The sequence below is a fragment of the Trachinotus anak genome, unplaced genomic scaffold, assembly GCF_046630095.1.
Source record: "Trachinotus anak isolate AG129_WGS33_773 ecotype Australia unplaced genomic scaffold, CSIRO_AGI_Tana_v1 ptg000020l, whole genome shotgun sequence".
Classification (NCBI taxonomy): Eukaryota; Metazoa; Chordata; class Actinopteri; order Carangiformes; family Carangidae; genus Trachinotus; species Trachinotus anak.
The window spans coordinates 6,013,013-6,036,924 of record NW_027273871.1 but is presented as its reverse complement, the minus strand read 5'-3'; the positions used below and the strand labels follow the sequence as shown (position 1 = coordinate 6,036,924).

General features: G+C 40.3%; 1 protein-coding gene, 9 non-coding genes and 1 pseudogene across 11 annotated transcripts; 6 read left to right on the top strand and 5 right to left on the bottom strand.

Moving 5' to 3' along the window:
- Positions 1 to 53: 53 nt before the first annotated feature.
- On the bottom strand, positions 54 to 6,030 carry LOC139637231 (uncharacterized; annotated as a pseudogene).
- trnad-guc (transfer RNA aspartic acid (anticodon GUC)) lies at positions 1,283 to 1,354 on the bottom strand. The gene has a single exon. It is a non-coding gene; the product is annotated as a tRNA-Asp (tRNA).
- On the top strand, positions 1,475 to 1,546 carry trnad-guc (transfer RNA aspartic acid (anticodon GUC)). Its single transcript has one exon. It is a non-coding gene; the product is annotated as a tRNA-Asp (tRNA).
- Positions 1,747 to 1,818, bottom strand: trnad-guc (transfer RNA aspartic acid (anticodon GUC)). Its single transcript has one exon. It is a non-coding gene; the product is annotated as a tRNA-Asp (tRNA).
- On the bottom strand, positions 2,204 to 2,275 carry trnad-guc (transfer RNA aspartic acid (anticodon GUC)). Its single transcript has one exon. It is a non-coding gene; the product is annotated as a tRNA-Asp (tRNA).
- Positions 4,998 to 5,070, top strand: trnav-aac (transfer RNA valine (anticodon AAC)). Its single transcript has one exon. It is a non-coding gene; the product is annotated as a tRNA-Val (tRNA).
- trnav-aac (transfer RNA valine (anticodon AAC)) lies at positions 5,763 to 5,835 on the top strand. The gene has a single exon. It is a non-coding gene; the product is annotated as a tRNA-Val (tRNA).
- Positions 6,031 to 7,993: 1,963 nt separating the features above from the next.
- trnad-guc (transfer RNA aspartic acid (anticodon GUC)) lies at positions 7,994 to 8,065 on the top strand. The gene has a single exon. It is a non-coding gene; the product is annotated as a tRNA-Asp (tRNA).
- Positions 8,066 to 8,305: 240 nt separating this feature from the next.
- On the bottom strand, positions 8,306 to 8,377 carry trnad-guc (transfer RNA aspartic acid (anticodon GUC)). Its single transcript has one exon. It is a non-coding gene; the product is annotated as a tRNA-Asp (tRNA).
- A 238-nt stretch (positions 8,378 to 8,615) lies between these two features.
- trnav-aac (transfer RNA valine (anticodon AAC)) lies at positions 8,616 to 8,688 on the top strand. Its single transcript has one exon. It is a non-coding gene; the product is annotated as a tRNA-Val (tRNA).
- A 628-nt stretch (positions 8,689 to 9,316) lies between these two features.
- Positions 9,317 to 22,814, top strand: nipal4 (NIPA like domain containing 4). Of its 2 annotated transcripts, XM_071506305.1 has the most exons (10): positions 9,319 to 9,590; positions 12,696 to 12,800; positions 14,688 to 14,819; positions 16,140 to 16,196; positions 16,760 to 16,850; positions 16,999 to 17,159; positions 17,671 to 17,838; positions 18,359 to 18,438; positions 19,230 to 19,442; positions 19,536 to 22,814. In XM_071506305.1, the coding sequence occupies exons 1-10, from the start codon at positions 9,551 to 9,553 to the stop codon at positions 19,734 to 19,736; spliced, it is 1,248 nt and encodes a 415-aa protein (XP_071362406.1). In that variant the 5' UTR covers positions 9,319 to 9,550; the 3' UTR covers positions 19,737 to 22,814. The 2 variants fall into 2 exon arrangements, with proteins under 2 accessions (XP_071362407.1, XP_071362406.1); XM_071506306.1 differs by lacking the exon at positions 12,696 to 12,800 and having other exon boundaries at positions 9,317 to 9,590.
- Positions 22,815 to 23,912: the final 1,098 nt, after the last annotated feature.

The following is a 23,912-nucleotide window of genomic DNA, read 5'->3' as shown; positions in this document are numbered from 1 at the left end:
TTTTGTACTTGAAATAGGTTCCAGATCTGACTGAGATGAAGAGTGTATTTAGGTCAGGGCTCGAGGAGGAGCTGCAGAGGGAGCAGACTGAGCTGAGGAGAATCAAACCCACAGCTGGTTGTATCTCTGCTGTGAGCTTAACAAAACCACGCAGGCTTTTAGGTTCGTTACCGAGGTTGTAGCAACAGGCTTTGATCGCTTTGACTGGTCGGCTGTGGTCTACGCATAAAGAAGCACAGAGCATCTTCCTTGTTAGTATAGTGGACAGTGTCTCCGCCTGTCACGCAGAAGACCGGGGTTTATTGTTCTCTCATGTAAAGTGCAAGTGCCACAAAGTTAACTGTACACACCTAATGTACCTAACAGCTGAGTAAATGTACGTTGTCACTTTGAACCTGGTGAAAGAAACTTTAGTCTTGTCATCACATATAGAAAACTACTACACATTCATAAACGACTGTCTGACACTGTAATAAAGTTGGTAACTCCCCGTCGTGGGAGTTACCAAGGTTCAAAGTAACAACGTACATTTACTCAGCTGTTAGGTACATTAGGTGTGTACAGTTAACTTTGTGGGACTTGCACTTTACTTGAGAGAACAATAAATCTCCCCGTTGGGGAATCAAACCCCAGTCTTCCGCATGACAGGCAGAGATACTGGCCACTATACTAACAAGGAAGGTGTCCACTCTCTCAGTATCTGTGGACCACAGCCAGCCAGTCCAACCGGTTTCTGTGTGTGTCCCTGAGAAGGTGAATTTAATAAAAGTCATTACTCAATGTAACCTGATTCTACTCTGCATCTAAAGGGAAGAGCTGGCATTGGGAAATGAACAAAAGCCACTCTGGCTTTAGGTTTATTACCAAGGTTGTGGCAGCTGTCTTTGGGGACATTCGGGGAGATTTATTGTTCTCTCATGTGAAGTGTAAGTCCCACAAAGTTAACTGTACACACCTAATGTACCTAAGAGCCGAGTCAATGTACCTTGAACCTGGTGAAAGAAATTTTAGTCTTGTCATCACATATAGAAAACTACTACATATCTATAAACTACTGTCTGACACTGCAATAAAGGTAGTAGCATTTTCTCAGTGTAGGTACCACTAAATTAACTGTACACGCTGCATGTACCCAACAGGTGAGTAAATGTACTTAGTTACCTTGAACTTGGTGAAACAAATTTAATCACATGTAGAAATCTACTTCAAATTCATGACCTATGTCTGAAAGAGACAAATTTACTCCCGCATTATTTTATTCAAAATACATAATAGTTAGAATCTCCCCGTCGGGGAATCGAACCCCGGTCTTCCGCGTGACAGGCGGAGATACTGTCCACTATACTAACGAAGAAGATGCCAAATGTATAATTATGCATAGAACAGAACCAACTGGTCAAAATGAGGCTGTTGTTGTGGCAGCTGTCTTTGACCAGTTGGCTGTTCTGCATGTTTAATTAGACCTTTGGCATCTTCCTCGTTAGTATAGTGGACAGTATCTCCGCCTGTCACGCGGAAGACCGGGGTTCGATTCCCCGACGGGGAGAAAAGCATTTTCTCAGTGTAGATACCAATAAATTAACTGTAGATGCTTCATGTACCTAACAGCTGAGTAAATGTTCTTAGTCACCTTGAACTTGGTGAAACACTTCACACTTGTCATCACATGTAGGAAACTACGTCAGCTTCGTGACCTCCGGCTGAAACAGACACATTTTCTCCAAAATACTTCAATAAAGTTAGGAACTCCCCGTCGGGGAATCGAACCCCGGTCTTCCGCGTGACAGGCGGAGATACTGTCCACTATACTAACGAGGAAGATGCTGCCTATTTGATTATGCATAGAGCAGAACCAACTAGTTAAAGTGACCATAGACTGTTATTCCAACTGTGACTAATCCATGTTTGACTGTGAGAATCTAGTTTATTTGTTTATCCAGCAGTTCTCCAACTGTTACTGTACCAAGTTTCTTTCTCTGTTCTTGAAGGCACCGTGCAAGTGTTGTGGAAGTATTGTTATGTGGAAGTAAATTTGTCTGAAGTTTCACATGTTCAGCTCCCACGTCCCTATAGTTTACGAATTTGAAGTAGTTTGCTTCACCAACTTCAAAGTAACTAAGAACATTTACTCAGCTGTTTAGGTACATGAGGTGTGTAAAGATAATTTAGTGGGACTTACACTTTACATGAGAAAACAATGAATCTCCCCGTCGGGGAATCGAACCCCGGTCTTCCGCGTGACAGGCGGAGATACTGTCCACTATACTAACGAGGAAGACAGCACGTGTTTAATTATGCATAGAACAGAACCAACTAGTCAAAGTGACCATAAACTGTTCCTCCAACTGTGACTAACCCATGTTTGACTGTGAGAATCTATTTATTTGTTTATCCAGCAGTTCTCCAACAAGGCACAAGTGTTGTGATTGAGGTTTTCACAGTGTGGCAGAACATCCTCTCCTTGTTAGTATAGTGGACAGTATAACTTGGGGAGTTATTAACTTTATTTCAAAGGAGTTTTAAATCGAAAGCAACTGGACTTGGTTATTTGTCGAGGAAGACGTTTCACCTCTCATCCAAGAGGCTTCATCAGTTCCTTCTTGCACCTGACCAGGCTGGGACTGGTCCAACTACCTGGTGTGGAGACCCAGGTATTTTTAACCTCAGGGAGGGGCTTTCACAAGGCTGATGATGTCATTGGTTCCCTTTGTGCTCCATGTGCCAATGACAGTCGTTAGAGTGACTGTCTTGGTGGAGAGTTGGTTTCCACTTCGTTAGAGCCCTATTGTGTTATAACGACAGTCGTTGGAGTCACATGCCACTTGTGAACAGTTGTTTCTCTTAGAGGTTAAATTGTTGAATCTCCTGGGAAGGGATGAAAGGGCAGCATTGTAAATTGGAGGTAGGTGGTGTCTGAGGCCTCCTCCCCGGTTGAGGGATGGGTTGGGCCATGCGTTTTTGCAGTGGTTGTTTTGTTTCTCCAATGTAGAGGTCTTTGCATTCCTCTTTGCATTGGACTGCATACACCAGGTTGCTTTTTCGGGTGTGTGGTGTTCTGTCCTTGGGGTGTACCAGTCTCTGTCTGACTGTGTTGCTGGGTTTGAAATACACAGGGATACAGTGTTTGTTGAAGATCCTCCTGAGTTTTTCTGATACCCCAGACACATATGGGATGACTATGTTGTTTCTCTTGTTTGGTTTTTCTTTCTCAACCATTTTGCTACTTTTCTTTCTGGAAGCAGAAGCAGTTTTCACAAAGGTCCAGTTGGGGTAACCACAAGTTGTGAGGGCGCCTCTCAGGTGCTTGTGTTCTGCCCTTTGGGCCTGTGAGCTGGTGGGTACGTTATCAGCTCTGTGTTGCAGGGTTCTGATGACACCAAGCTTGTGTTCCAGAGGGTGGTGTGAGTTGAAAAGTAGATATTGGTCTGTATGTGTGGGTTTATACCCCGATGTGGAGGCTCCTGTCCTTTTTCATATGGACGTCACAATCTAAGAAGGGCAGACTATTGTCCTTGACATCCTCTCTGGTGAACTTGATGTTTTTGTCCACTGAGTTAATGTGTTCGGTAAAAGTTGGCACCTCTTTGGTTTTGATTTTAACCCATGTGTCGTCCACATACCTGAACCAGTGGCTCGGTGTAGTTCCTTCAAAGGAGTTCAGAGCCCTGTTCTCTACCTCCTCCATGTATAGATTTGCCACAATGGGGGATACTGGTGAACCCATGGCACAGCCATGTTTCTGTCTGTAAAATTTGCCGTCAAACTGGAAATATGTAGTGTTAGGCATAAATCCAGAAGCTGGCAAATGTGTCCGGGTTTGAGATTTGTTCGGTTTTGCAGGGAGTTGTCCTGTGCGAGTCGTTCTCTTACTGTGGCCGAAGCCTCCACGGTTGGAATGCAGGTGAAAAGAGAAGTCACATCGTAGGAAACCATGGTTTCATCTGGCTCCATTTTTAAGTTCCAGACTTTACTCACAAAGTCTATGGAGTTTTGGATGTGGTGTGGGGTGTTGCCCACCAAAGGTGCCAGGATATTGGCTATGTATTTGGCAATGTTGTATGTGACCGAGTTTATGCTGCTGACCATAGGCCTGAGCGGGGCCCCTTCTTTATGGATTTTGGGGAGTCCTGGGGATAAAGCCGGTAATATTGTGTTTTGTCAATGACCCCTTCTTTTTGCAGTTGTTGTAGACATTCTATGACCTTCTTTTTATAACCACTGGTCGGGTCTCGTTTCAGGGTTTCATAGGTGTTAGAGTCACTGAGTAGTGCAGAGATCTTGGCCTGGTAATCAGTTGTATTGAGCACAACTGTGCATCTACCCTTGTCTGCTGGGAGGATTGTGATGTTTTGGTCTTTGCCCAATGCTGTCACTGCTTTCCTCTCCTCAAATGTGAGGTTGGAGGGGGGGACCTTGGCCTTGGACAATGCCATTGACACTTTTAATCTTAACTGTTCGGCCTCAGTTTCGATTACGTTGTTTTTCTTTACAGCAGATTCTGTAGCTGTAATCAAATCCACTATGGGTAACTTAGTGGCATGTGACTCCAACGACTGTCATTATAACACAATAAGGCTATGACCTGGACAAATGAGAATATTCACAGGCTTATTAACTTGATTATATTATGTGGAAGTAAATTTGTCTGAAGTTTCACATGTTCAGCTCCCATGTCCCTATAGTTTATGAATTTGAAGTTGTTTTCCACTTGTGATAACAAGTGTTAAGTGTGTTTCACATTTACTCAGCTGTTAGGTACATGAGGTGTGTAAAGTTAATTTTATGGGACTTACACTTTACATGAGAAAACAATGAATCTGCCCTTCGGGGAATCGAACCCCGGTCTTCCGCGTGACAGGCGGAGATACTGTCCACTATACTAACGAGGAAGGTGTCTATTGTTACGTCAAAGTAAATCTGTCTGACGTTTCAAATGATAAACTCCCACAAAGGAACGACGGACTTTGGCCTGTGTACCTGAACGTCTCATCAGCACAGTTTCCGTAGTGTAGTGGTTATCACGTTCGCCTAACACGCGAAAGGTCCCCGGTTCGAGACCGGGCGGAAACATTATTTTCTTTACAATTATCTGTTATGTTATTACCAACTAATATGATACAACTAGATAACCCTGCTGTCTTCCTCGTTAGTATAGTGGAGAAAAGTATTTTCTCAGTGTAGATACCAATAAATTAACTGTACACACCTCATGTACCTAACAGCTGAGTAAATGTTCTTAGTCACCTTGAACTTGTGAAACAAACTTCACACTTGTCATCACATGTAGAAAACTACGTCAGCTTCGTGACCTCCGGCTGAAACAGACACATTTTCTCCAAAATACTTTAATAAAGTGTTGTGATTGAGTGTTTTTACACAGTGTGGCAGAACATCCTCTCCTCGTTAGTATAGTGGACAGTATAACTTGGGGAGTTATTAACTTTATTATATTATGTGGAAGTAAATTTGTCCCTATAGTTTATGAATTTTATGGACCACAGCCAGCCAGTCACAGTGACCGGAGGGTGTTTCTAATAAACCCACCTTTGACCATCAGAATCTGGTTTATTTGTTTATCCAGCAGTGGAGAGGACCTTCCGGGTACTGGACATTTTCTCCTTATTAGTATAGTGGACAGTATCTCCGCTTAACTTTATCATATTATATTATGTTAAAGTAAATCTGTCTGACGTTTCAAATGATAAACTCCCACAAAGGAACGACGGACTTTGGTCTGTGTACCTGAATGCCTCACCAGCACAGTTTCCGTAGTGTAGTGGTTATCACGTTCGCCTAACACGCGAAAGGTCCCCGGTTCGAGACCGGGCGGAAACATTGTTTTCTTTACAACTATCTGTTACACACAAGGAAAATTAACTCCGACAGAATATGGAAACTCAGCACAATGTCCGCAAAAAGGCACAAAAGCATTATACACAAATAACAAGTCAAATATTATACTGGATCCGCATCTATCTTCGGCAACCAGCTGGATTTGACACTTGTTCTGACCCACGACTCCATGGTCATGACCTCTACTAAACTCTTGTCACATGACCTTTCAAAATAAAACGAAACCTTGCTTAAAGGACATCTAACCAAGTATTTAAACTGGAATCCTTATGAAGAACCTTTTATTCATGCTAATTGTATTTTAATCAATTTTAATGACTGTATGAAATTATCACCAGGGATTTATACCAGAACCCACATAAATAAATGCTCCAATGAAATCTGCCTCTCATGACAGTTACAGTCATAGATGAACTTCTGTCTGATCTGTTTCATCTATATCTATAACCTTCTGTCTGATCTGTTTCATCTATATCTATAACCTTCTGTCTGATATGGTTCATCTATGTCTATAACCTTCTGTCTGATCTGTTTCATCTATATCTATAAACTTCTGTCTGATCTGTTTCATCTGTATCTATAACCTTCTGTCTGATCTGTTTCATCTATATCTATAACCTTCTGTCTGATCTGTTTCATCTATATCTATAACCTTCTGTCTGATCTGTTTCATCTATGTCTATAACCTTCTGTCTGATCTGTTTCATCTATATCTATAAACTTCTGTCTGATCTGTTTCATCTATATCTATAACCTTCTGTCTGATCTGTTTCATCTATATCTATAACCTTCTGTCTGATATGGTTCATCTATGTCTATAACCTTCTGTCTGATCTGTTTCATCTATATCTATAAACTTCTGTCTGATCTGTTTCATCTATATCTATAACCTTCTGTCTGATCTGTTTCATCTATGTCTTCATCTGCTGCAGCAGAACTTTGTTCCCTTTTACTGCTGTTGTTTGTTTGTTTTTTTAAGGATAAATGTGCTTTAATGTCACACATCAATCTTTCTCAATCTATCTCAGATTTCATTAACTCAGAGTTCAGGGTCAGAGTCAGAGTTTGTTAAACCTGCTCTCTGGAATAGAGCCCAGGAGCTAGACAATATCAGCTCAACATTTCTATGTTTAAATTGGCTTTGGGCTAGAAAATCTGAATGAAAACTGGTTGTAAACTCGTCTGTGAGTTGGGTTCTGTGGCATTTCTGTCTTTAACTGAAACCTCACACCAGTGGCTTCATCCTGGATGTTTGCATCATTTTTGTCACTGAGAATAAACACAATACATTTCACAAACAACCTGAAGACGTGTTTGTTGTCTTTCACTGACCTCATGTGGTGAAGGTGGTTTACTACAGTGGCTCAGGAAACACCAGCAGATCTGTCATCACAGCTGTTGATTTAATTACATTTAAAAACTGTTTTGCTGAAATTCCAGCAACATGTTCAATTCTTAGTTCACAGTTTTTGGATTTAGTCTACAATTATTTAATGTATGAAAAATACTTTACTGATCCCTACAGGGAAATTCACAGTTGTCCAGTAGCTTATTCATGAATTTAGATAAGACTCAGTCTGTCTTGATCAGCTTTCTTTGTCTGAGTTGTTAAATAGTCTGATGACAGTGGGAACAAAGGATTTCCTGAACTGTTCAGTCCTGCAGTGCAGAGAGATCAGATGCTGCTTTTCTGCAAGGGTGTTGTAGAGATGGTGGATGGTATTGTCCAAGCTGGATCTCACCGTGCACGGTCTCTCCACAGCAGAGCTCACTGAGTGCAGACCAATCACAGACCAAACCTTTTTAACCAGCTTGTCCAGTCTCTTTGTGTTTTTATGTGACATGCATGAACTTTAAACTTTCCTTCCCTCGCTGCTGAAGTTGATGGATTTTGTTTCACTTGCTGTTGATGCTTTTTCTGGACTCTTGCTTCTATTTTGTTGGTTTCTGTGTGTGTCCCTGAGAAGGTGAATTTAATAAAAGTTATTTCTCAATGTAACCTGATTCTACTCTGCATCTAAAGGGAAGAGCACTGGGAAATGAACAGAAGCCACTCTGGCTTTAGGTTTATTACCAAGGTTGTGGCAGCTGTCTTTGAGCAGTTGGCTGTGGTCCACGGATACTGAAACAGTGGACACCTTCCTCGTTAGTATAGTGGACAGTATCTCCGCCTGTCACGCGGAAGACCGGGGTTCGATTCCCCGACGGGGAGAAAAAGTGTTTTTTCAGTGTAGGTACCACTAAATTAACTGTACACGCTTCATGTACCTAACATCCTCTCCTCGTTAGTATAGTGGACAGTATAACTTGGAGAGTTATTAACTTTATTATATTATGTGGATGTAAATTTGTCCCTATAGTTTATGAATTTGAAGTCGTTTGCTTCACCAAGTTCAAAGTAACTAAGTACATTTACTCACCTGTTGGGTACATGAGGTGTGTAACAATAAATCTCCCCGTCGGGGAATCGAACCCCGGTCTTCCGCGTGACAGGCGGAGATACTGTCCACTATACTAACGAGGAAGGTGTCCACTGTCCCAGTGTCCGTGGACCACAGCCAGCCAGTCACAGTTTATCCAGCAGTGGAGAGGACCTTCCGGGTACTGGACATTTTCTCCTTATTAGTATAGTGGACAGTATCTCCGCTTAACTTTATCATATTATATTATGTCAAAGTAAATCTGTCTGACGTTTCAAATGATAAACTCCCACAAAGGAACGACGGACTTTGGTCTGTGTACCTGAACGCCTCATCAGCACAGTTTCCGTAGTGTAGTGGTTATCACGTTCGCCTAACACGCGAAAGGTCCCCGGTTCGAGACCGGGCGGAAACATTGCTTTCTTTACAATTATCTGTTATGTTATTACCTACTAATATGATACAACTAGATAACCCTGCTTCTTTGGTTGATCTAATAAAAAAAAATAGTTGAACCATGGGTCTCTCTTGCCTTAAAGTGTCTTTGAGTCTGATCTGTTTCATCTATATCTATAACCTTCTGTCTGATCTGTTTCATCTCTATCTATAACCTTCTGTCTGATCTGTTTCATCTATATCTATAAAAACTTCTGTCTGATCTGTTTCATTTATATCTATAACCTTCTGTCTGATCTGTTTCATCTGTATCTATAAACTTCTGTCTGATCTGTTTCATCTATATCTATAAACTTCTGTCTGATCTGTTTCATCTATATCTATAACCTTCTGTCTGATCTGTTTCATCTATATCTATAAAAACTTCTGTCTGCTCTGTTTCATCTATATCTATAACCTTCTGTCTGATCTGTTTCATCTATATCTATAAAAACTTCTGTCTGCTCTGTTTCATCTATATCTATATCTATTTATGTCTTCCTCTGAGTTTCCGGTGTTTCCTCCGTTGAGCCGCTGGGTGGCGGGGGAAGGTGACTCACCTGCTGTGTGACACCGGCGGGGCGGGCGGGGCGGGGCGGGGCGGGCGGAGTCAGGTGTCGCTTTGTTTACCTGCTGCCCAGCTCCGCTGCGCACTGAGCCCGTGAAGCTCGCACTCACCTGTCGGCTTCGAGGAGCGGAGCATCGTGCCTGCGCGCTGGGCTGAGTGACTGCGTCCGGCCCTGAGGCTCCGGCTCCAAGCGTTGTTCGCCTTTTAGACTTGTTTGTGGGAATTTATTTTTTGGACGGAGAGACTTCCCGTTGTTCAACAACAAGGCGACACAATGCGAGATGTTCACCTGAATAATGAGACGTGCAGGAATGGTAAGTCGGACATTTAAATGTCTCTATTTCTCTCTTTGTCCCTGTTGCCGACGAGGAAACGCAAATAATGGAAGAAAAGTGCTGCTGCAACAATAAAAAGCTGATGGAGGAGAGGAAGGACCTGTGGTCAGTTTCTGGGAGGCTTCCTCCACATGACACACTGCTCCACCACATTCATCTGCAGCTTCTCAGCTCTGACCTGGTTTTTTGGTTCATTGGTTTGTGAAATGTCGTTTAATGCAGCTTTTACATCAGAATAACAGGAACTAGCTACAACATGTTCGCCTTTGTAAATGGAAATGTGTGGATGATAAAAACAACACGATGTATTACAATATCATACTGAAAGGACCAATCAGATGTAAGGAGTTATTTTACTTTTGGTACTTTAAGTACTTCTGTAGACCTATTTTTACATACTGCATTACATTGAGTGTTAGTGCGGACTGGATCATTGCCAGCTGAGGGTGTCTGAAACTAATTAGAATAAAACCATTATATAAACAGTGTATAAGTCATCCCAGCCTCGTCTGACTGAACTGCCGTTTTATTTCCCTTCAGTGAAATACTGCTGTGTGAATACTTTTGGAAATTACACATTTCAGTGTAGATTTTTAGTAAGTTTGCAGAACTTTATAAAAAAAAACATGTATTCACTAGTCACCGTGGGCCACTGGTTGTAGACTAATAGACAAAAAAGAAATCTACAACAGAATAAAGTGTGGAAACAGTGAAGGGGTCTGAACACTTTGTGAAGTCGCTGTAGTTACATATAAGAACTAGGTCTGAGCCAGATGTGAAGTAAAGCTGGTGGAGGATATTAAGGTACTTTTAAACTCTTAGTGCCCCCCTGCTGCATTTACATCAATACTCCTTCTTCTTGGAGTTAAAGCTCAAATCTAAGCACACAGACATCATTCATTGATTTACACTTCCAGAGGATGTCATTATCTCTAATGTCTGTTGAGAGGAGGCGTCCAGACATCTGCTCAGAAATCAGATCAAAGATTCCCCAAACTTCAGAACTTGGCTTTTTAAGTTTCCCTCAGTGTCACGGCGACAGTCGTCTGTACATCCACGGCTACACAGCAAACAGGATCTGCTGATCTGGTGATTTAGCATATTATTTCATCTGAGGAAATGTAAACAAAAAAAGAGGGGAAAAAAAGGTGGGACTTCAGTTGTAGCCCACAGCTAACTAACTGACTCCATGTCAACGTTATACCTGCTGTTTAAATCTCCCGAAACGCCCACATTATAGGCAGTGAATGCATTTGTTGAAGTAGTCATCTGTAGGGGAAACTGCAGGTCTGGACAACGGAAAAACACCACAGCTGTTACCACAGCTCTGAAAAGAAAATATTTAAATGAAGGTGTTGTTTTAATGGTCGGAGTTCAAATACCTTAAAAACGTATAATTCTATGATGAAGACTTGTCTAGAGTCAGTGGTGATATTAGAGGACAGTAATTTGATATTAGACTGTTAACATATTAAAACTGATAGTACTGATCAGTATTTAACCAATGGGACATCTGTGACACCTGTTTTTCAACATCAGCGAGATTAAACAAATGAATGTTATTTTACAGACTCGTACTCTGCTAATAATTTTCCTGGATGTGTCCTGGAAAAAACAGCATTTGGTACAAATTACAGGGAAAATACAGATGTTTATCCATTATATTCCATAATTGATCATTAGAAACCTTATTCTTTATTCATATTTTTAAATTGAATGTTTTTCTGCAGACAAATTTCACATTTTTGTACGTTAATGACTAAAAGACTGATCACAGTAATAGTTATTTAGAAATGTAAACGCACCAACTGGACTGTATTTGCTCTGTTTTTGTACTAAATCACATAATTCTGTCCAAAAAACTTAACGAATTAATCAGGAAATTATTTAAAAATTAAGAACATGTAAAATAAAACATGACTAAAATGACCTGAGGAGTTTCTTCAGATTTAGTTCTAAATCGTGTCATAATTAAAGTCTCATATTCTCTCTTCTCTTCTGATTGAAACCAAATCCTGCAAGGTTGGATGGTGGGTCCAGGTGGGCAGGACTTGGGGCATGGCTGAGAGTGATGACTGCTTTGTTGTGACATCACAAAGTTACAGAAGTCCTGATGGCTGGTTTTAAGGCTCAGTTTCTGAATACAGGCTGTGTGCATTTCTCTGTGGACTGAGGCTTTGAGACTTTCACAGTATTAATATAGAACCTAGACCTGCTTTATAATCACAAACACATGGACATCTACCTTTATACAATATGGACCTTTAAAGAAATGTTTCCTTCCCTGACTCTTGGATCTTGTGAGGGTGACGTGACCTCTGACCTTCGCCTCCATGTTTTTGCTTTCCAATAATTTTAGTTTTTTTGAGGTAATTAAGCTTGTTCCATGTGAAACAGAAACATTTACCTTTTGCTGTTTGTTAAGAATTATCCAAACTGCACCGTCAGTGTTATCACAGCCTGTGTACACTGAGGCCCCAGTGTTGACATTGTCAACAGGGAACTGCTCTGCCTGGTTATGCTGCGTCTCTCCTCTCCTCTCATTGCTCTAATCGGCAACCGTGTTCATACCAGTATTACACAACCCTGCACTAGTGGCACAAATCAAATGTTCATCTGGGTTCAGTCCCGAGCAAACACTCTGCAGGTTTCCAAACCTCAGCCGCATTTTAAAAAATGAATTTCAGGCCCTGAGTGTGATGATTGAAACTGAAGCTGTGTGGCATCAGTTATCTGTTTGCTGGGGGGGGGGGGACTAAAAAGTGTAAACTATAAAGAAAACAATGGTGTATGACACAATCTAAACAAGCTTTTTGCTTAAATCACAAACCGTACGATCAAAAAGGCACTAACATCATAAATCTGAGCGGATATTTGATGCCAACTTTCTGCATCAGACAGTTTTTGACCAGGTACCAAAAAAATATTCATGTCAATACGAACCTGAGCTGTTATAGGCTGAGTGTATTTATATGTTTCTTATCTTAGAAAGGGATTCTTGGAAACTGTCTCTGTAAACAGGACACAAGAATAAACGGTCCCAGGATACCAAGCCTGACTGACGGTGCTGTTCTGTCTCTGCAGGGTCTGTGGTGAGGCTGTGGTGTGGCTCCCAGTCTGCCGTGTGTTTGGTCACTGGAGATCAAACGCTGTACGACACACACCTGAACAACAGCACTCACACAACAGGTATACCTTCAAACACACACACACACACACACACACACACACACACACACACACATATGCAAAATAGTGACTAGGTAACGAGAAATTCTCATCTGAACACAGTCGAAACAGTGATTTACTTCAAAATGATTCAAACAGCAATGTGAAAAAATGTGCAATTTATGCAGAAGTCTGTTTTTGAAATGATGCAGAGTAAGAATGAGTCCACTGCAGTGGTTCCCAACCTGTGGGCTGCCAAGGTACTGCAAGTGGGTCAACAAATCATTTGCAAAACAGCACAGTTTGATGTGATTATAGAAATATTTAAATATGAATAATGTTTTTAGATGTTTTAAAACAAAATCATGTTTTAAAACACTGAAAAACTCCTTTTACTGTTTTTTTTTTCATATCACAATGGTACAAACTTTTATGTTGTTGCTGCCAGACCACATCACATATTTGTTGCTTTCAGTTCAGTCTTAATGTTCAGTTGTTATTAAAATAAAAAGTGCTCTGAGAAGGCATCATTTGGCCTCCATATTTTCCAGGGTCTGATGTGGGCCGCCAACATTTTTGAGATTTTCAAATGGGCCGTGACTTGGAAAAGGTTGCAAAACTAGGTCACTGTTCCATGAGTATACATGTGTCCACAGGAACAACAGTCTCTTGATGTGTTTTTGTTTTTGCCACAGTGAAATATAAAAGCCTTTGTTAACAGGAGGAAAGTGTCTTCACACTTCCTCAACACACACAGTCACAAAGAAGAAGAAGAAGAGTGGTGGCACATTGTGTTGGTGTCTCTGCTGCAGCAGATTGCATTTGAACTGTAACCGTGGCTGTTTTTACATGTAGTTCCTAAATTTTCAGGATCAGGAAGTTATTAGACCAGTTCAGATCAATTTAAATAAAGTAATTATATTTAATATTTGGTGTCAGTCTCTTTGCAGTGAATCTGACTGTCTGGAAATCACTGATAACAGTCGCTGTGATAACATCGGCAGTGGGTGACAGGGAGTTATTATGTAAAGAGGGATGTGAATGTGACGGCAAGAAGTTCCAGGGGAACTCAATATTCATTTCATCTGGAGGGCAGATTATGATTTAATTCATTTAAGGACAATGTTTAACAAAATTCTTTAAAATTCTTTAAATGCTTATAATGAAATTGCATTTTATTTTTGTGTCAATAAAGGTAACGGACAACAAAAAGATTGATAGATTCGCTGATCAATAACTGTATTCTTTTTAACTTTTTTAATTACAATTTTAAATGGGATCAAAACATTTATTTTTTAAAGGCTTACTACTAATAATTTACTGGCATTGCTTTCTCCTGAAGTAGTTTACCTATTAATTATTTTATATCCCCAAAATCTTATCTCTAACAATAACAATAAGAATAATAAGCTTTATTTCTTTATTTATATTGCACTTTTCAAAACAAAGTGCAAAGGAATTCAAAACAAAACCAGTTGAATAAAGTTTCAGAAAATTAAAGCACAGAGAATATAAAAAAAAGGAATAAAATATGCAAAATATAATAACATCAAAACAAACGGAGTGAAATAAACAGATAAAAGATAATGGTCGGTTGGATCTGCTGGTCAATAGATTATAATTGACCTCTTTCTGCAGGAGCTGCTTTGCTTTTTATCTCCTGATTTTACATTTTTTTTATACTAAAAACATTTAATTACTTCAGTTTTCAAAAATTAAATTCATGTCAACATGCACATGGGAACCTGTGACCACTTCCTCCTTTGGATAATATTACACCTGAGTGACTAGGTGATAGAATCTGCAAATGAATTGTTTTCATGAAAACTGATAAAGTCATTAAACACACAGACTGCAGGGACACACCCGCGTGAACACACACTCAGCTGACTGACTGTTTGTCTGCAGATGTCAACAGTACCTACAACCTGTGGCTCGGCCTGACTCTGGCCCTGCTGTCCGCCTTCCTGATTGGTGGGAGCGTCATACTTAAGAAGAAAGCTCTCCTCCGATTGGCTGACACCGGTCACACCAGAGCAGGTGAGCAGAGCTGGATGTCTGACCTCCTTTTCTGATGTTATGTTTTTAGGAGACATGGGAGGAGGTCTCACTCCTCTGTAAACGTCACTGATTGTTCTGATTATTTTCATGGGGTCTCAGGTTCCAGTCCCATTGTCTCGTATCAGATCAAACCCTGATAAGATTTAAGACTCTTTCATCTACACTGAGTCACAGACCTGCATCTTTGTTAGAGTCAAATCATGGTCGGCCCACCTCCGGGCCAGAAGGAGATGCTTGAAGCTTTTAGGCAACTGACAAAAACATCAGAAGAGGACGAACTTTTGCGTTTTGCAGTTTAGCAGCGTGAGCTAACAACCATCCATAAACACATGAATGAATCGTATCTATTGTACGGTTCTAGTAGCCGGTTCATTTTGGATCTTCTTCCAAGTTGGTGAAATACTTGGAGTCATTAAGCTCCATCATCGACTCTTTCCTTCACAGTCTCTGTTCAGTCTCCTTCTGACCTCAGAAAAAAAAAGACTGATGACTGATGAAGTCAATGAAACAACTGTAAAATGTTGACGCATCCTGTGTTTAAATATTTATCTACTGATCGAATCTTAAAGTCAGAAGTTTTCAGTTTTATAGTTCATTGTGTCTGTGAGAGTCAGTGTTTGTTTGTCTGGTAACTGGACCTTAAACACACAGTCTGTAACTTCACTACTACTATAATCAAAACAAAAACAAAAGATGGTGGTGTGTGATGTCATGAAGCAGCATGAGATCATGGGAGTTGAAGTCTTCTCCTGGTCTGGATCCTTCAGTGTCAGTGGTTTTTAGCTGGGGCTGAATTCTCCACAGGGTCTCCTCCTCTCCACAACAAACAGAGCAGCTGATTACAACCAGTAGAAACTAAATCAAACATTTTCACATTGAGAGTCGGTGATTGGTCGACGCTCTTCAGTGACACAGGACGTCTCTGATTGGCTGGAGCTGAGCTGTCTAACATTTCCTGAGCTTGTTTCTCTGATAACTTCAGATCCAGATGTCTGACCACTAAAATCCTTCATCTGGTTCAAATGTAGAGCTGAAAACCACCATGGTGTCCTGGTTGAAACCAGGTCTGTCAAGATGGAGGTTCGGACTCTGTGGTCAAATAGAAAGTTGCTCAACTTGGACAAACTGGTTTCCAGCTGACAGGTCACTTCATGTGTTATCAAAGCTCCTGATCAGGACGTGATGATCTCTTCACCCGAGGACACATTTGAATTTCACTGCCACTTCATAAAATAGTAGCGTGATGTTGCCTTTGTATGTAAAATATGAAACTGTGTGTGTGTGTGTGTGTGTGTGTAGGTGATGGAGGTCATGGCTACCTGAAGGACTGGCTGTGGTGGGGAGGCCTGTTGACCAGTAAGCATCTGTTACTGTTATAATCTACAGCTCTGTGTGAGACTGACTGAAATAAAACCACAGGAAGAATCACAGTCTGACGGATCCTCAGTTTACAGTGGCAGGAAACAAGCAAATCATCAGAGGAGAGACACTGAAACCAGAGAGTTTGGTCATTCTTATTTGAAAAGTGACAAAAATTATTAATTGATGATTAAAATAGCTGCCAATAAATTTCCTGATAATCTGCACAAATTAGTTGTAAATGTTTGTTTCAGCCTGATGAAGTTCACCTGCTCACGAGGAGCTGAACGCCGCCTGTTCTGCTCCGTTCGTGGGGAAAGTTTCATTCACAAAAACGATTTAAAGAAAATACATCATTTCACAGCACAGAGCTGCTGTTAGAAATCAGCAAACAAAAACACAGCAACTGTGTCAGCGGTCACATTAACTTCCCCTCTGACTGTGGGAGACAGGAAACAGTCATACTCTCCACTGACGTCAGTTTTATTGTAGACATTAAACCATGTGTTGTGTAACATTACTATAAACGTTGTCGTGTTTGTGTGTGTCTCACTGTGCAGTGGGAGCAGGAGAGGTCTGCAACTTCGTCGCCTACATGTTTGCTCCGGCAACGCTGGTGACTCCACTGGGCGCTCTGAGTGTCCTCATCAGGTAGCCGTAGTCCTCAAACGTCATCTCAAGATTCATTCACATCAGCAGCACAGAAGTGTTGCTAAAGCTGTGTGTGTGTGTGTGTGTGTGTGTGTGTGTGTGTGTGTGTGTGTGTGTGTGTGTGTGTGTGTGTGTGTGTGTGTTTCAGTGCAGTTCTGTCCTCCTACCTGTTGGGGGAGGTGCTGAACGTGGTGGGGAAGCTTGGATGTCTGCTCTGTGTGCTGGGAAGCATCCTGCTGGTCATCCATGCCCCAGAGGAACAGGAAGTGACATCACTGCAGGACATGACCAACAAGCTGCTGGAGCCTGGTGGGTGTAAAATTCATCACATCTTGACGTGTGCCGCTCTTATTAAGAATCTAAAATCTGAGCTTGTTACTGTTTAAATCTCGAGGACGAGTTTTTAAAGTCTGACACTGGATAAATCTTAAGTGATGGATCTTCCTGTGGCGCAGCATCATCCAGGCTTCATGTCAGGAGATATATTTACTGTTTACTTACCTCTGGACAGAGCCAGGCTAGCTGTAGCCACCTGTTTATAGTCTTTATGCTAAGCTAAGCTAACCAGCAGCTGTCAGTGTATTGTACTTTTTTTTTTTAATGTTGAGCTGTTCCTTTAAGAGAAACCAGCTGGATCTCTGTGACACAGTCAGAGTGTGCGACTGAAATGTGACCACGACAACATGACAGTCAAACACAGAGAAACTCGATCACCTGCTCTAGATTCATGTTTTCATTTCAGGTTAAGAGTTTGCAGTTTTTCTGTTCTCAGTATCAACTATTTCCTCTGTGTGTGTGTGTGTGTGTGTGTGTGTGTTAGGTTTCCTGGTGTACGTGTCGGCTGTGTTGGTGTTGTGCGCGGCGCTCGTGTTGTACTTCTCTCCTCGGTTCGGTCGATCCAACATCCTCGTCTACATCAGCATCTGCTCGCTGCTCGGAGCCTTCACCGTCTCCTCGGTGAAGGGCCTCGCCATCGCCATCAACACCGGTGACACAGACTAAACACCCCCACATGGTTTTAGACTCATTGACTCAATACAAAAAAAAATAAAGTGGTTTATTTGCGTAGAATGAAGAAGTGCTGAATGTTGACAGAGAACAGCTGTGAATCAAGACTGAAACTGAAGCTGTAGTTTCTGCTGCTTCTTCTGCATCAGCTCGTAGTTCCAGTTCCTCCAGCTCACAAACAATCAGCCTCATGCTAGAACAGTTTTAAATTTTTATCCTAAACTCTCAGACTTTTTTCCACGAGGTTTACCCACAGTCAACTTCAGCAAAGGCTGCAATTAACAATGATTTTCATGATCAATAATCGATAATTCTTTGGTCTGTAAAACATAAAGAAATAAAGAAAACTCTGCTCACAGTTTATACAAGACAAAGGTGAAAGATGAGAGTGAACCGGAGCATAAAAATTGCATTGTGGGTAATGTAGGCATCAGATTTTGACTAGGGGGAAAAAATGTGTGGATTAAAAACAACAATATCTTTCTTCTCTCTGTGTTTAGTCTTCTATGATATTTCAGTGCTTGCGAGTCCTCTCACCTGGATCCTGCTCTTCACTCTCATCGTCTCCATAGTAACACAGGTAAGCTGTAATGTCTTCAATCATACAGAAGCTCTGAGTTTTCCATCCACCATAAAAGTGAGTGTTTTCAAAATTTCACCGCTGTGGATTGAAATGTATTTTCTCAGTCAGTCATTTAAAAAAACATATTTATTTGTTTGGTTATTAAAAAGGACAATTATTATAAAAATATTATATGTGCACAAAGACTTTCAAATAAATACTGTCATACTTTTACCTCCATAAACTCAGATATACATGAATCCTGAGAGGAAATAAAAGCTTCTACAAAGACCTCTGCTAAAAACTCAAGGCAAGACAGAGAAGTATATGAAATAAAAATAATCAGGGATGAGTATTATGAAATAAAGAAACAGAAGAAAAGAAAAAAGAAGAAATAAAAAATAGATTTTAAACATGTTTTTAAATGTAAACAGATGATGAACAATACGTAAATTTAAGTTACAGAAGAGCTGACTCACAATAAAAAAATAAAACACAATAAATAAACAGGTGGAGTTTGGAGTTTGATACAGTTAAAAGAGGAGTTAATGATTTATGACAGCGAGAAGAGGTGGTGAATAAAGTTTTTTTTAAGTTTAGTTTTTTTAGTAACAAAGTCACTGTGATGTTTCCATGAAAATTCGTCATCAATCACAACACCTTGGAAGTGAACTTTATTAGTCGCCTGCAGATCAGTATATAACTGTAACCAACAATAATCAACAAGTCCTGCTCCATCCTGATGTGAAACATTATGAGATTTGTGCCTGCTGCTCCTCTCGCTCACCTGTCTGTGCGTCTGCCTGCAGGTGAACTACCTGAACAAGTCTCTGGACACCTTCAACACCCTGCTGGTCTACCCCATCTACTACGTCCTCTTCACCTCCGTGGTTCTGTCCACCTCCATCATCCTCTTCCAGGAGTGGAGGAGCATGGCGGCCGTGGACGTGGTCACGACGATGGGAGCCTTCACGGTCATCGTTGTGGGCGTGGCCATGCTCCACCTCTTCAGAGAGCTGCAGGTCGTAGCCCCTCCCCCTCCACTTTAATCAGAGAGCATTACTGTTTCTACATATGTGATGTAAGAATAAACCCTTTTACGTCTCTGAATGCAGGTGACGATGAAGCAGCTGACCAATCAGCTGTCTCAGCCGATGGAGAGGGAGGGACTTGCAGAGGAGATGTCAGCCAATGGAAGAGGAGAAGAAACACAGAGGAATAAAAAAGAGGATAAATACGGACTGATGGACAACATGGTGATAGAGAGCCTTCCTCCTATGAGAGAGGAGGGGCCGAGAGTCTTCATCATCAGCTGAGACAGAAGACGTCGACGCAGGTTTGTGTTTCCTGCCTGGAGGTTGTAGTTGGGACGGCTCCGCCTGTAGTCCCCACTCAGACTGACACTGTACCTCTGGTTTGATGGCGTTTTACTTCACACAAACAGATCATACCATGCAGCTCCTGGACACAAATCTGAGAGAAATACACAACCTCACTTACACTCAGATTCAAATCCAGTCCTTCAAACCACCTCGGAAATGACGACAAAGACACACAAAATGATAAAACAGAAACAAAACGACCACAAAGAGACTGCTACAGACGCACAAAATGATTAAACATGTCCTTTTCATGATGTCATATATATAACATCATGAAAAGGACATGTATAAGGATGAGTCTGGCGTTATGCTGTATTGTTTTATTGTCATCACCTCCCATGTGCAGAAACAAACCAACAGTGTGTTTGTCCGTCTCTCACGTCTTCCCCCACTCTCCACCTCAGTTCCACCTTTTAAAAACAGCTGATCTGATAAAGTGGAGGTTTTCACAGTAGCTGTGGACCAGGGACGCCACCTGAAACCCTGTTCAGAACGAGGACCAGCTGTAAATAAGTAATAACCTTCAGAGGATGTTAGGCCTCTGACAGGACACTAGTGTAACTTGAGAGAAGAAAGCTGTCCACAGTGTGGTAACGTTTTACTGAAGCTGATGACGACAAAGATCATTGCCTTAAGTCAAGTCACATTTATTATTTACATTTTGTGCAAAATTAGCTGTTAGCAGCTCCTGTTCACAATATACACACACAATTTTTTTGTCCTGTTTGCTGAACAAAACAGGCATCAGCTTCAGGAAACTGTTACAGACATTTTAAAAGATTAATCATGAAAATAATCGTCAGATGAATCAATAACGATCACAATAGTTCAACAGCTCTTAAGGCTGATGGTGAAGTGTAGTCAACAAGCTAAAAGTGAAAGCTAACTGTCAGCTGGGTCAGAAGAAACTGTACTTTGGAGCCTGAGATGAAATGAAATGTTTTGTTTTGTCCAACAGACAAAGATCTTTAATTTAATACATCACCTCTAAAACCAAACCTCCACCCTGACAGATGAAACTCTGATAAATCTGTTGGATCCACTCACTGTTGGTTTTGATCTGTTCATGCTGACAATTAAAAAAAAAATACTGAATTTCACCAGAGTCCTGCTGTTAAAACGAGGTTTTAACAGAAACTAAACCACACAATGCAACATTTCAGACCAATGTTTCCAAAGCACTTTATTGACTTTGTTAATGATCATGTCGGGAGCTGTACGAACTCAGAACAAACTGTCTTTAACTTATTCTTGATTGTTGAACAGCCTTTGTTTTTAGAAGGCAACGCTCTGCTGTGCTGCTCTCTGTGGTGCCAGGAAATAAGAGCAGAGTGAGATATCTTGTTTCCGTTCTTGTGATTTTAATCATTTATGTTTAAACTGTGTAAACGTTTTCCTCTCTGCTGATGCCAGAGTCCATGAAGCAGCCAGACGACACACACTCTGTCCATCGCTGTGTTTAACTTTCACTTTATTAGTCCTGCAGCAAGGGACAACACAAAACACACACAGACTCAAACACAATAAAATACACAAAACACATCACAGGACAAATTGTAAATATTGTGTGTGTTGTTTATTCTTCTGAAACGTGCATCAGATTTTTTAAGCTGGAGTCAAACAACACATTTGATTTGCAAATTAGAAAACAATAAATCTGTGCTCAAAAATCATGTTACACTGAGTCAGCATCAAAAGACAACATACACACAATGATCTTCACTCAAGGTCTACTTACTGTCTTATTCTGACAGCTTTCACTCACAAACAGATATTTGTTTGTCTATATTCTTTTGGCCATATAGTGAATTTAATTACACAAAACTAAACAAATCTTGTGTTTACACTGATCATTACTGAGCTGTGTGAGCACAGTGTGTGTGTGTGTGTGTGTGTGTAGTGTGTAGTGTGTAGTGTGTAGTGTGTGTGTGTGTTTCTGCTGCTGAAGACTCTGTTTATGAAGCTCAGAGGAACAAACTAATTAAAGTGTGTGTCTGTGTCTCCACAGACTCGCACTGTGTCCTGGTAACACAAACTGTATTAAAAGAACATTTCACTATTTTTCACCACACGTCACACAGACTTTGCATCAATGCTCCCACAGCAGTGTTTGTGTATAATAAGTTAAAACTTTTTTAAAGCCACAGTTCGACATTTAGGGGAATAATGTTTGTTCACTGTCTCTGATGTTCAGACTGACACCAGCCTCATGTCTATGAAGCTACAGCCAGTTAGCTTAGCTTAGCATAAAGACTGGAAACAGGTGGAAACAGTTAGCCTGACTTTGTGATTCTAAAGATCACTGATTAACACATTAAATTGTGCTTGTTTTGAAGAAAAACACAAATACTCTGGCCAAGAAATATTCTGACACATAACAACCACCTGAAACAACAAATTGTTGTTTTTATTGTGTTTCTGTTGTTTTTTCCAGATTGAACAAATGAGGCTGATTAATATGTTGAATTAATTAGAATTTAAATGAACATCAGATTATTGTGATGTGCACAGAAACAATATTTTACAGACCTTTAAACTTTGAGCAGATGAAGGAGTGAGCGGCCTCTGCTGCACCTGTGCTCATACTGATTATCAAAGTGAACATGGTGACGGTCCTGTGTTTTGTTTTGTTTTTTTTTAAGTCCGGGTCTTTTATCGTCTTGAGTCTTGAAAAATACAAAAAAAAAAATCAGTCTGTCGAACTGTGCCTTTAACTTCACCTTTAATTTAATCTAATAATTTAGCAGCTTCCTGCAGCAGGTTTTTGTCTGATGTTTGTTTAATGAAATGAATTCAAACTGAATGTGTCCTGCGAAGAAAAAAAAAGACAAATCACTATTTTATATTTTAGGAAAATGAGCAGCATTTATTCAAAGTCTGTGATTTAAAGTTAAGCTGCTTCAACAAAAACCGTTTCCTTAAACACAATCAAACTTTGTATTTACTGTTGGTTTTCAGTGTTTATGTTTCTGATGTCCTCAGATCATATCAATAAAGTTCAGTAAAATTTTACTGCTTTTTATTCTATTGTTTTTCTCCTTTTCTACTATAAATGTCTGGTAGTAGTTTGAAATGTGGTTCAGAGGTTCACGTTCATGATGGTTAAAGTTATCCTAGAATTTCACATTTATTTTCTTTTTATTAAAATTTATGTATTTGTGTCATTTTTCAAGCAAAAAATGTCAAAATTACACTTTTTCACATACTTATAGTTTGATACTTATTTTTTTTTTACTTTTTCTTTTTTGGTGGGGACAAAATTATTTAGATAATATTTGTCAAATTAATTGATGATAATTATTTTTAGTTGTAGCCCAAGTATATAACAGAATCCAAGCCATTAAAAAAAAACAAACTTAATAATAATAATAATAATAAAACTTTATTTATGTAGCAACCTCCAAAACAATGTTACAAAGTGTTAAACATGAAAAACAACATTAAAACAAATCTGTCCCATTGTATTTTACTGTATAGTGGACCAAGGTCATGTGTATATTATTATTATCGTAAGAATACAGGCGCACACCTGTGTATTGAATGACTGTTATTTGAGGTATGAAGAAGTGTTTGGATAAAAATCAGCTGCTGTAACGTTGTGTTCTGTCTTTGTATAAAAGCTTGTCTGACGTTTAAAACAGTCACTGCAGACTTCAGGACAACTGTGATGATCGTTAAATGAGTAACTTGTTCTGACCGTCTTCATGTTATTTATTCTTCCGTTGAATCCTGCTCTTCTCTGCTTGTTGACCAGCATTCATCATCATCATCATCATCATCACTACTGTTCTGGTTCTGAGGCTGCTCCTGTGGGAAACTCTCAGGGAAAAGAGAGGCTGTTGTCAGTGAAGTGTGAAGTCGGCAGCCTCAGAGGACTAATTACCCAGCAGCTGAATCATCAGGAGACAGACAGATGGACCGAGCGTTAGACTGAGCGTCAGACACTGTGTCTCTGGATGCTCCTCAGCTGGAGGAATCTGAATTGCAAACGTATGATATGAAGCAGCTGATCAGAGTTAGAGGAAGTTTTCAGATACTAGAGTAATAGTAAAAATACTCCATCACAAGTAAAAGTCCTGCAGTCAACATGTTATTGAAATGTGTTTAAGT

Excerpts from the sequence above, each read along its gene's own strand:
- nipal4 (XM_071506305.1), top strand. The coding sequence starts at position 9,551 with ATGCGAGATGTTCACCTGAATAATGAGACGTGCAGGAATG. Across the intron at positions 14,820-16,139 it reads CACCGGTCACACCAGAGCAG|GTGATGGAGGTCATGGCTAC; the intron begins GTGAGCAGAGCT and ends GTGTGTGTGTAG. Across the intron at positions 18,439-19,229 it reads TCGTCTCCATAGTAACACAG|GTGAACTACCTGAACAAGTC; the intron begins GTAAGCTGTAAT and ends GTCTGCCTGCAG.